Here is a 13,045-nt window from a genome sequence, read left to right as displayed (position 1 = left end):
GTTGTTCAAATGTGTTTAAACTTTAATGTTCCAAGAATTTTTTGTTCTTCTGAAATTCTGCTTGACAACATTTTTTAATGAGGATGAAAGTGCAGATTATAATGGATTTTAACTTAATTTGTTTATTCTCTCAAAAATAGGTTACTTAAAATTTTATTCTGTCATTTTATAAATTATATAGCTTCTTTAATCAGAGCTTGTTTTNGCTGAACAGGTTTTAATAAAATTTGGCACAGAGATAGCTTACATGTTGGAGATAGACATAGGCTATATTTTACTGCGAGAAAATATCTTACTCCCACGAGAAAATTCAATATAATGCAAGCGAAGCTGTGGGTAGACAGCTAGTGATAAATAGAATAAGTTTTTTTTACATTTATTACCTTTAAAATACAATTCTAATAATAATGAAAATAACATAAGGTTATTTAATTTTAATGCGACAAATATACACAATTTTCTTTGCACAACTTTGTAAAATCTGGTTGCTTTTTGGTCGGCTTCAGTCTCGAGACATCTTAGAGTTGAAGTCGGTGATGAAGTCGGTTTTCATGTTTATCACGGCTGAAAATCTGCTCTCGCAGAGGTATGTTGTGCAAAATGGTAGTAAATATTTTATTGCCCTTCGCTGACATGATAATAATGATAATTGTACAATTAACATAAATTATGTCAATTGTACAATTTTTGTTTCTTGTGTAAGAATTTCATTTAGGTATTGTCACAAATGCATTTTTTTAATGAAATTTTAAGAATATTTTTAGTTATAAATAAACAAACTTGTGCATTCGATATCATGTTGTAAATTGCCGAATTTTTGATGGTCCACCCATTATGTTTTTGATTGCTCCATCTCATGCATTTAAATTTTAAATCGAACGATTTTAAATTGCTGTGCATACCCAAGGGGTACGCGTACCACTAATTGAGAACCATTGCTGTAGATTACTCTAAAAACATCTTTAATAAGCTTCACAATAAACTATACAATGACTCATTTTATTGTTTTAGGTATGAATAAAAAAATACAGATATGCAAAAACATATCTGTAAAAAAAATAATAATATTGCAAGATAAGTTAATAAGCAGATTACTTATGTAAGGAAGACCTATAACTTTATTTTATCTGTACTCATGCACTTCACTGGAAGATCCTTAATAGAAATTGGGATATACAGTATCCATAGATTCCGCTTTATTCAGTTTAACAACACATTTAACTGTATATGAGCCACAATCATACATTGTTGACATATTTAAAGAAATAAGTGAGCATATGTAAAAAACATTCTTACAGGCAAGTGAATTACCAAACTGTTTTGAGTGGCTTTAGATTTTAATTATATCCTTGAATAGAATTTCTGCTAGGCTTATAAAACAGCATTGGTAATTATACACTTGTTTCTGATAGAAACAATTGAAATATTCCAACATAATTCAATAAATAGAATCTTATAAATTATTTAAGGCAATTTTTACTGTTATTTCACCCACTGGTTAATATATATATTTTTTTAATTTAATGAGCTAGAAACGTCATTCAGTGACATATTTAATACTAAAAGAATTTTCTACCATGATCTGTCTGATAGAGTAAAATTTCCAATATTAATTCAATTCTAATTTCATTTTTAATATATTAAACAAATTTTAAATAAAAAAAACTTTGGAGTATATAAAAGGAGAAAAACTTAAGAAAGAGTTTTTATAAAGAGAGAGAGTGAAAATATATGTATACATTGCAGACTATATCATATTATATAAACAATTTAAGTGAAGATTGGTTGGAATTATGGCTGTCTTAACAATGATTGGTTGGAGGAATCAAAATAAGCATTTATATGTCTATTCTGCTGTTATTCTATTTCCTTAATTAAGTGCATAAAAGTAATAAAATAATAAAAGTAACTTGTATCATAATCTTGTAATTATGAAATTGTTCCTCTTCTAAAACAACCTATTATTATTGTAATTACTTCCAGTTCCTTCTGTATATTTAAGCTAGCAATAAATAGAATAAGTTTTTTTTACATTTATTACCTTTAAAATACAATTCTAATAATAATGAAAATAACATAAGGTTATTTAATTTTAATGCGACAAATATACACAATTTTCTTTGCACAACTTTGTAAAATCTGGTTGCTTTTTGGTCGGCTTCAGTCTCGAGACATCTTAGAGTTGAAGTCGGTGATGAAGTCGGTTTTCATGTTTATCACGGCTGAAAATCTGCTCTCGCAGAGGTATGTTGTGCAAAATGGTAGTAAATATTTTATTGCCCTTCGCTGACATGATAATAATGATAATTGTACAATTAACATAAATTATGTCAATTGTACAATTTTTGTTTCTTGTGTAAGAATTTCATTTAGGTATTGTCACAAATGCATTTTTTTAATGAAATTTTAAGAATATTTTTAGTTATAAATAAACAAACTTGTGCATTCGATATCATGTTGTAAATTGCCGAATTTTTGATGGTCCACCCATTATGTTTTTGATTGCTCCATCTCATGCATTTAAATTTTAAATCGAACGATTTTAAATTGCTGTGCATACCCAAGGGGTACGCGTACCACTAATTGAGAACCATTGCTGTAGATTACTCTAAAAACATCTTTAATAAGCTTCACAATAAACTATACAATGACTCATTTTATTGTTTTAGGTATGAATAAAAAAATACAGATATGCAAAAACATATCTGTAAAAAAAATAATAATATTGCAAGATAAGTTAATAAGCAGATTACTTATGTAAGGAAGACCTATAACTTTATTTTATCTGTACTCATGCACTTCACTGGAAGATCCTTAATAGAAATTGGGATATACAGTATCCATAGATTCCGCTTTATTCAGTTTAACAACACATTTAACTGTATATGAGCCACAATCATACATTGTTGACATATTTAAAGAAATAAGTGAGCATATGTAAAAAACATTCTTACAGGCAAGTGAATTACCAAACTGTTTTGAGTGGCTTTAGATTTTAATTATATCCTTGAATAGAATTTCTGCTAGGCTTATAAAACAGCATTGGTAATTATACACTTGTTTCTGATAGAAACAATTGAAATATTCCAACATAATTCAATAAATAGAATCTTATAAATTATTTAAGGCAATTTTTACTGTTATTTCACCCACTGGTTAATATATATATTTTTTTAATGTACCATTGCAGTTGTTCAAATGTGTTTAAACTTTAATGTTCCAAGAATTTTTTGTTCTTCTGAAATTCTGCTTGACAACATTTTTTAATGAGGATGAAAGTGCAGATTATAATGGATTTTAACTTAATTTGTTTATTCTCTCAAAAATAGGTTACTTAAAATTTTATTCTGTCATTTTATAAATTATATAGCTTCTTTAATCAGAGCTTGTTTTTTTTGTTCAGATTGGAATGTTACTTTAATCTGAAAGAAGCTAAACTGATCTGAAAAAAATATTTGTAAACAACAATGTTAAAGTTAACAAACCTGAAAACTGATTTTTTGGTTCTTTTGCAGCTTCAGCAACAATTTCTGAAGGGAGAACTGAAAGATCAGCTTGACCCTAAAAATAAATAATTAACAACAAATTCAAATAAGTGATATAAAAGTTTAAATTGTCAAGCAATAAAAAGATTCAGATAAAAAGATTTATTTAACAAACCTCTCCCTCTCCTCGATATATATATGAGAGATTTTTTACTCGAGCTAAATCATTCTCTAGTTTTTCAATAAATGCATTCTTTTCTTGCAAGAGTGTGATAAATTCATCATTTTCTATTTGTAATTTCTTTAATTGTGCTGGAATTATATAAAGTTTTAACTGAATATGCATTCATTTTATGCAATATAATATAAATTTTAAACAAAAATTCATGAAAATATTCATGAAAAAAAAAAATAAACATACTTTAAAAATAAATTAATACTGATAAAAGCATGTATATTATATTATCAAAATCTTTTAATATCAAATAATTTTAAACATTATTTCAGATTTTAATTTTTATTATGATCAGATTATATAAATAATAAATAATTAAACCAATTTTATGAATCATATTAAAGAAGAGTACCATATTTTTCTTATTTTATCATATTTTTTGAAGTATTATGGAATCATTTTATGTACTTTTATAAATATAATAATTTAGTTTATTGTTTTATGGGTATCTGATAATATTCTAGTTTTCTTTTAAATATTTCAATTGATTTCTGAATAATAAAAATAAAATGTATATTAAAAAATCTTTCATATAATATTACAATATCAGATTCTGAATTATCATGCTTAAATAATTAAAGGACTTTTTTAAATGCTACATTTTAAAGATTATATATAAAGGATAATTGTTATTAATTGACAAATCATTTAATATATAACTTGGATTAAATTCTTTTGAACTGACAAAAATGCTTTCCAGAAATTTTCATTTTTTACTCATTCTTATTCTAGAAGTTGTCACAATGTTTGAAATTTAAAATTTAAAACGTAAAGAATATCTTAGTTATAAATAAAGTCTAATGAGTTTAAAAAATTGGAAAATTCATTTTGTTATAAAAATTTTACTTCATCTTATTTAAGATAAAATACTAAAAGAATTTTCTACCATGATCTGTCTGATAGAGTAAAATTTCCAATATTAATTCAATTCTAATTTCATTTTTAATATATTAAACAAATTTTAAATAAAAAAAACTTTGGAGTATATAAAAGGAGAAAAACTTAAGAAAGAGTTTTTATAAAGAGAGAGAGTGAAAATATATGTATACATTGCAGACTATATCATATTATATAAACAATTTAAGTGAAGATTGGTTGGAATTATGGCTGTCTTAACAATGATTGGTTGGAGGAATCAAAATAAGCATTTATATGTCTATTCTGCTGTTATTCTATTTCCTTAATTAAGTGCATAAAAGTAATAAAATAATAAAAGTAACTTGTATCATAATCTTGTAATTATGAAATTGTTCCTCTTCTAAAACAACCTATTATTATTGTAATTACTTCCAGTTCCTTCTGTATATTTATTTTATGTAATTAGCATTTTTAGCTAAAATTAAATATGTTACTTTTCAATATACTGTAAATATACAATATTAAAAAAATGAATGCATGAAATATCTTAAATTTATATTAGATTTGTCATTGAGAAGTGATCAAAATCTTTGAGAAAATGATAAATACAGGTAATAGTCATAATGATCTGAAACAAATTTTAATTTTCTATTAATATATTTATTGTAAACATATAATATAATAAAAGATGGATAAAATGATTTTTTTAGGAAAATTCCTTATGTAAACTTTTATACAAATTTATATTAATATTAAAAAAAAAGATAAGAAGGATTGCTAAATAGCATAGAATATGATTCATAAAATATTTAAAAGAACTTAATTCTTTTGATGAAAAATATATTGTAATATAACACAATTTAAAGTATTTGATAAATATAATTGATACATGCTAAAAAATATTTGTGACTGAAAACATTCTAGAGATAAAAATTTTCCTTTTTTTTTATTTGATAATTTTTTGTACTATATTATCATTAACTTTTTAATACTTATACAAAAACTATCTTAAAAGAAATTATATATTTTATTAAATAAAGCTTTTTGATTTCTAAATAGTAATCATATTTAGCTAATGTTTTTCTAAGATAACTAAGAAACTAAAGAGGTGGGAATTCAGAATTGTTTTTCTTTAATTACATCTACAGCAAAGTTTTAATTTTTATACAATTTCATTATTCTATAATAGTATTAATCTGAATTTACATTGTAAGAAAAATATATGTATTATTATGCATTTAAATATAAAATAACTAGTAACACAAAAAAAAATTATATTATTTATAGATTATATTTTAATGATCAGTTAATTGAACTGGAAAATTTTATATGTTAAACATTTAATGACTTTTACATTAGCCTGGGAGTGATTAGTTATGGAATTGGAAATTTAATCGTTTTAATTTTTTTATATTTTATTTATTTAAGGATAAATTATTTTTAAATAAGAGTCAAAAAAACACACTTATTTAATCTGAAGATATTTTCTGATCAAAATAAAAAGTATTTATATATTAAAATAAATTTTTTAAGTAGCTTTTGTACAAGTATAGAATTTTACGCATTCAATCAAATATTTTAACACTGATATTTTTTTCATATAAGTGCACATTTACAATTTTATATTGTGAGAATTCAAAATTTAGTCATATTTAATTTATCTGAAATGATTAAAATAGAAAAATTTTATTTTTAGATTATTATTTCAGCTTTAATATTTATTATTTAAATGTCAAAATGAAATTATACAATCACCATCAATAACTCATTTTTGAGTTACACGAGTCATGAAGATTACAAGGTGGATTGTTAGTGCATTTCTGAATCATTTGTACTTGAATACTGCAATTTTTTGATGCAAGAAAGATTGCATTGTGCATCAGCTATAATCAAAAATATTTTCTATCATATTAAAATAATACAGTTATAAAAAATAATCAAATTGATTCGTTTGATTAATGATCCTATTCCTTCTTTCAAATAGCCTTCATTCTGTTTGAAAGAATACAGATCATTATTCTTGTGAATCTATTAATTATTTTTAATTTTGATTGATAATAATCAAATTTTAATAACTGTGATTTACAGTAAAACTTGTTTATGATAAATGATAAATAAATAAATAATTTTTTATAATCAAAAAATAAATAAAAACTAAAAATCATTTTTAAAATCAATTTTTTATTAACTCAAGACAATAAAGAAAACATAGTAAAATACATGTTAGGATTGAACAATTAAAAATTATATATAATTATATACATTTGAAACATAAGAACATGAACCATGATTTTAAGTCAATATGTAGTTATATTTTATTTTTTTTTATTGTCATCATTGGTTATTTTTGTATGTCAAAAATAGTTTTTAATCATTCTCTGTATTTATATTGTAAAAACTGTGAATATTTTCATGAGCTTAGTAAACTTTCATGCATTATTTTAATATGATATGCGTATTTATTGTATTGATAAATTATGTATTATTTTTATTTGTAAAAATTCTTATAAAAATTTAGTAAAGCCAAACTTTATGATTTTATGATATTTAAAGGAAAATGTCACATGTGTATTAAAGTTTTTTTTAAATATATTATGTCTGTGTTTAATAATTTATTAATTATATTTAAAATTTGATAATAATTAATTATATTTCCTAGCATATATGAAATAATAAAAAATTTTTTTGATATTTTTTTTGTAATTTTAATTAATAAAATTTAAATTTAAACAATAATTAAAGTTTATAATAATTTTTAAGTAGGAAAAAACAGATTAAATGTATTAAATATTTCCCATGTGATTTTTGTGATATTTATATTATAATGTTATATATATTTTACAGATTTAAATAAAAATGAATATGGTTGTTTTGATGATTTATTTATACAAGTTTTTATTTACAAAATGACAAAGTTATTTAACAATAATATCAACGTAAATAATATTTTGAAATTTTCTTTAAAAAAGTAAGCTTATGGATTTTATAATAAAACTTATGAATAGAATTTTAGAGTATTATTTATTTGATAAAATAATCATAAATAAAAATTTAAAATTTACTCGAAAAATATTTCCGAATAAAAAAAATAAATATTTTTAAGAATAAGTTTAAATTTTAAAATTCTAAAGTTGGTTTGAATAGATAAATATAACGTAAACTATCAAAAATATTAATTTTGAATTAAACTACTCATAGGTTAAAAATTCTATTGGGTTTTCTTGTTTTAAAAAGTCTAAATTTTTATTATAAATAAATTATAATAATAATAATTACATTTCTAATGCGTTCATTTTTTAGTTGCCAATATATAAGGGCTTCCTTTTCTAATATCAATTATTGAACAGATATTTTAGCTTATCAAACTAATGTTTGTGCTTGAAGTGTAAAGTTTAAGTGTTGGTGTAATTTTTATATATATTTTAATAGGCAAGTAGAATTATTTGACCACACACACAAATAAATGTCCAGTTCAAGACTGAGAAGGTCCAACTTTATTATCATTTGAAAGTAGAATAAAAATAGTAATATCAATCTGAATATCAAACATACAGGCATTCATTTCCAGAGCAAGCTTAGAGGACATAAAATGGAGGAAAAAGGCCTTGATAAAAATAGCCTGCATACAAGGCAAAGTTTTTCATAAATACATTGCACTATCTATAACTAGTGACTGCAGAGAAACACTCCACAGCAGAAAATTCCACAAGATTTGCAGATGAAAAACTTTGTTTCTCAGACAGAACAGCTTGGAAAAGGCAAATAGTAGCATTGTAAGCACTGGCATGTTGTTATCAGCAGATACAATGAAATCAGACAGTATGCACAGGAGCCACTTCTCCCGAAAAAGTTAAGAGCAGTTAAGAGCAAAAACTTAGCTATTAGAGAAATGTAATTTGAGTCACAGAAAATCTCTCAACAGAGAGGGATTTATCTACAATATTAAATTCTTCCTAGGAATAGGTTTTTGTTTTTTTTTTTCTAGAATTAGTAGCGTAATTAGGTATAGAATTGACAAGTTAAAATAAAGTAAATGAAGAGCAAATGATGACACTACACTGCTAATAATACTGCTTAAATACAATTCAAAAGCCCCTCCATTTAGTTCCCAATTTTAATGATCAATATAGGTTTTTTTTCTTTGTTGACTATTGTGGGAACTTCACAAGATACACACTTAATAATACACAATATTTTAAACACTGGCCACCGGATGGAGGGTTTAAGACATCTAGTCCATAAAAAAAATTGCCGTAGACATAGGAGCCAAAGGGGAATGAAAAATTATAAAGCAATCACAAAGAGTTAAGCACCTTTGGATTTTTAATCCCTGTAAGAGGAGTGAAGTTATTCTGCCTGATATGGCTGGATATTTTCAATCATAATGATTATTAGTGATGCAACATATCATGTAATGGGCATGATGTACAAAATTATGAAACATTCAAATGTGCCAACATGAAATGGAGGTCCTTCTTGGAAGTCACACGTACTGACCAAATTTTAACAAACACTACACGATACTGAACACATACATACATCTACCAGCCACTTCAGACAGGAGTTCCACTCGTCACCTTATTGATTTAACACACTAACAAATGGCAGCAAACATTGTGGCTGTTTATGGTTTATGCCACATAGTATGGATATTAATAATGATAACAAATAAATGCATTAAATGCATGACAACACTAATACTGTATTACTGATGCAATCACAAAGCATTTCTTTTCTCTGACCATTTCAGATCAATGCCACTTCCCTTATCCAACCGAACTTTGTGATCATGGCACCAGCAATTAAACCACAGTAACTTGTATTCCAAATAGTTCTCCCATTAGAAATCATGTTGTACATTATAATTTCAATTATTGAATACAATAAAAAGCACAGTAGATCAGCAATTTGCATTGTTAATGCTGCATTGCATTTCAATATATGCTGTATATATTATTTCTGTTATAATTACACTGCATTTATTTTTAGAAAATATTTTTATCAAGGATGTGACAAAAGAAAACAATGGTTTCAAATTCATTTATAGCATTACATGCAGAATAATACAGTTTATAATAACAGTAAGAATTTGTGACTAATTGATATTAAAGGATAACATTTTAATAACTACTTTCATATTTTAAAAATGTTATTAAAGATAAAGCATTTCATTTTCTTTTACTCTTAAAACAGATCTTAATAATAAATCAACCCGTCACATGTAAAAATAAGACATTTCTGGGAACAAACTAATGTCTGCAGTTACAAAATAGTATGAATAAATTTTATAGCAAAAACTATAAATCATTTTAATTCCAAAATAAACAATTTATAATTCACACAATTATGAACATTTAACATAAAAGAGACCTACAAAATTTATAGTAAAAACATTTAAAATATAATCTATTGGCAGACTGTTTTACAGTTACAGTAGACTATCATTCTCTCATAAATATCTTGTTTTATATTTTTTCCAACATATAAGAGATTTAAACAATTTTTGTGCTATTTGAAGAATAACAAATTTGTGTTACGGAACACATTCACAATATGTATAACCAATACTTATATACATCACTCATTCATAATGCTTTTGTATATAATAGATTTAAAATTTTTTGCACATCCCATGGAAGATACAAATTTAAGATGGAAGAGAAATGCAGAAATAGATTGATTATTTAAAAGACTAGAAATTAGTGGAAAGCATTAAAATGAAAGAAGATCAATGGACTAGAGTGCCTATTAAAACCCCACAAATTTAAGGGTAAATACTGACACAACACAGCCTACTGTCCACTGGTATTTAGGGTATAAAAGTTACTCCAGCACCGCCTGGTTGAAAGACAAGTGGGAGGCTGAGGAAGGCATCACACTATAATGTGTCTGGAGATTGTAAATTCCCAAAATTGGATAAATAACGAGAGGTTATTAAAACCCCTTAAATAGATCAAAAACAGACAACATTGTCTAAAGAAACATGCAAGACCTACAATTATACACTTGACAATCTGAAGATAACTCAGATAAAACAAACAAACAAACAAATGAAAACATAAAGGGGGGAATATGAAACAATGGCTTTTGATCTTTATTATCCTATACTATGAGCAACAGGGAGCAGTGCACCAATTACATGTATTTACAATAAATATGTCCCAATGAAATAGGACTAAGTGTGAGAAAATCTCACACAAAGACATTAACAAAATTTACAAAGGTGGGTACTATGTCAACATTGAACACAGTATTTGTGCTATGTCCATCCTACATCAACAATTTCACCTTGAAGATGTAAGCTCATTTTTTTTGTTTGTTTTGTTCCAGAGACTGAGAATATCCGAAGCCTATGGCTGGATTTCAAAGGCCATATATGAGAATATCACATCTCGACTTTGTCCTCCTATCTAATGTGAACGCTACTTAAGGCCACACTCACACACCAAATTGTTGCTAATTACTAGCAATCATATCTTCCCAAATTTTTAAATTTCAGCACACTATTATCTTTTAAGAAAAACTATTAAAACTCCCAGTCATCATCTTCTTCTGTCTGTTCGATTCTTTGCTGTAATTTATCAATGTTTGTTTGCCTTTCATCGTCAGTTTCAACCATATCCCAACTTTCATCTTGTTCACTCAGTGACCTCTCCATTCTTTTAATATTATTCTGACGTTCTTCATCATTTCCTTTCCTACTTTCTTCTTTATCTAAATCATCTATGCTTCTGTCTCTAGATAAACTGTTTCCATTTAAGTCTTTACTTGAATTATCTAATATTTTATTATTCATATTGTCATCTGGTGCTGGAGTAGGTTCAATATGAACTGTTTCTTCTTGTGGTATTGGAAGATCAAAACCAACAGTTTGCCGCACACAGACACCATTTATTATTTTATCTTGTTCTAATGGTCCATCTTCATCGTCACTACGCACATCACTGTTTGGTGAAAGCTCTAATCCTGGATCCACCCACTGGGGCATAGCTGGTTTTCTTCTATTACTACTGTTACCTGACACTGTCAATCGAGTTGAAACAGGAAGATGAGGTGATTGAGTTCTACTCTGTTCATCTAATGATTCATGATCACTTCCTTCAGTAATTGTTTGATCTTGTGACAAATTAGAATCATCATTCATTTCACTATTGGAGCGTTCATCAGTACTGCTATTTGGTTCAGTTTTCACATGGAATACCGTAGTACTACTGTTTGAATGATGCTGACTAGACATACTCAAATCCAAAGTTCCCCCATCATCTCCATGCAATGATAAAGGAGAACCATTTCTATGTGAGGTATACACAAGTGACATCCCACTTATAGTAGGATTATAGTGTTCTCCTCTTTCCCTAGATAAATCTGCCAATCTTTGGTTCAATAAAATACGAAACTGCACTGGATCAAAACTTGCACTTTCTCTAACACCTGATAATGATGAATTATTTCCTGTTTCACCCGATTTTGAATCATCTGAATTAGAGTTGTACTGTTTAATTCTCATCCGATGATTGTGAAACCAGTTTGTAATTGTGCGAACGGAAAGATTTAATTCACTTCCAAGAAATTCAATAGTAGATGTGCTAGGATATGAATCCAATGAGAAGGCGAGACGCAGAGCTTCCTTCTGTTCTTCTGAAAATAATACTCTTGGTTTTTTTACTGGAGGATAGGGAGAAGGTGGTGCAAAACTAAAATTAAAAACATGTTTTTCATGCTGGAGTTGAGGACTATCTTGAGAATCATTGTTCCTTCGACGTTTATTAGCTGAAACAAGAAAATAATAGTGATGAATTTTCATCAAACTTGTATGAGAATTTTTAAACTTTAAATTTAGAAAATTCAATCAAAAGAAGCAATTAAAACTATATCTGTTGTGGAAAATAAAATATTTGTATATAAAGCTGTAAGCTTGGTTAAGTTATAAAGAAGTGATAATTAAACTGTCAAATTTAAATAATAATCATCTATTATTTCTGGCGCATCATATTCTTGCTGGTCATGTCTATTTCAGAAAAAATAATTAAATGAATTTTTATCATAACTAAGATAATCACTATTTTAAATAACTTTTAATAATTTGATAATTCAAACAAATTTTTTAATAATTTATAAACAACTAGAAACAAAAGTTTATTTTTTAATAGAAGTAAGTTTGAGTTATCTAATTATTAAAGATATAGAGAAATGAGGATTTTAACTCACTTTAATAAATAATTAAATTAATTCTTTATTATTATAATAAAATAATTAAATTTCCAAATTATCATGTAATTTGTCATTTGACTTTATGTTCAATAAAATTTAAAAATTTAAGTTTTGTATTAAAACAAAATTTCTAATCTCCCCTCTCATTTCTATGCAAGTAATGAAAAAATGATTATAGATTTTTCTCTGAAAGATGACTGCTTATTTAAAATAAGTTTTTGATGTATTTTGAAGTTAATTTAAAAACTTTGTAAAG

At 25.8% G+C, this 13,045-nt stretch overlaps 1 protein-coding gene across 1 annotated transcript in view; it reads right to left on the bottom strand.

The window, feature by feature from the left end:
• Positions 1-7,693: 7,693 nt before the first annotated feature.
• LOC111622116 (homeobox protein cut-like 1) overlaps positions 7,694-13,045 on the bottom strand; it is a 193,662-nt gene continuing 188,310 nt past the window's right edge. The window contains exon 19 of the mRNA XM_023364442.1: positions 7,694-12,348. Within this exon, the coding sequence (XP_023220210.1) occupies positions 11,105-12,348 (1,244 nt within the window). The 3' untranslated portion in view covers positions 7,694-11,104. The remainder of the gene's footprint in view (positions 12,349-13,045) is intronic.

Source organism: Centruroides sculpturatus, unplaced genomic scaffold (assembly GCF_000671375.1).
Source record: "Centruroides sculpturatus isolate CEXI.00-Female unplaced genomic scaffold, Cexi_2.0 scaffold308, whole genome shotgun sequence".
NCBI classification, from domain to species: domain Eukaryota; kingdom Metazoa; phylum Arthropoda; class Arachnida; order Scorpiones; family Buthidae; genus Centruroides; species Centruroides sculpturatus.
The sequence above is the reverse complement of the archived record's forward strand: the minus strand, read 5'-3'. Positions and strand labels throughout refer to the sequence as shown.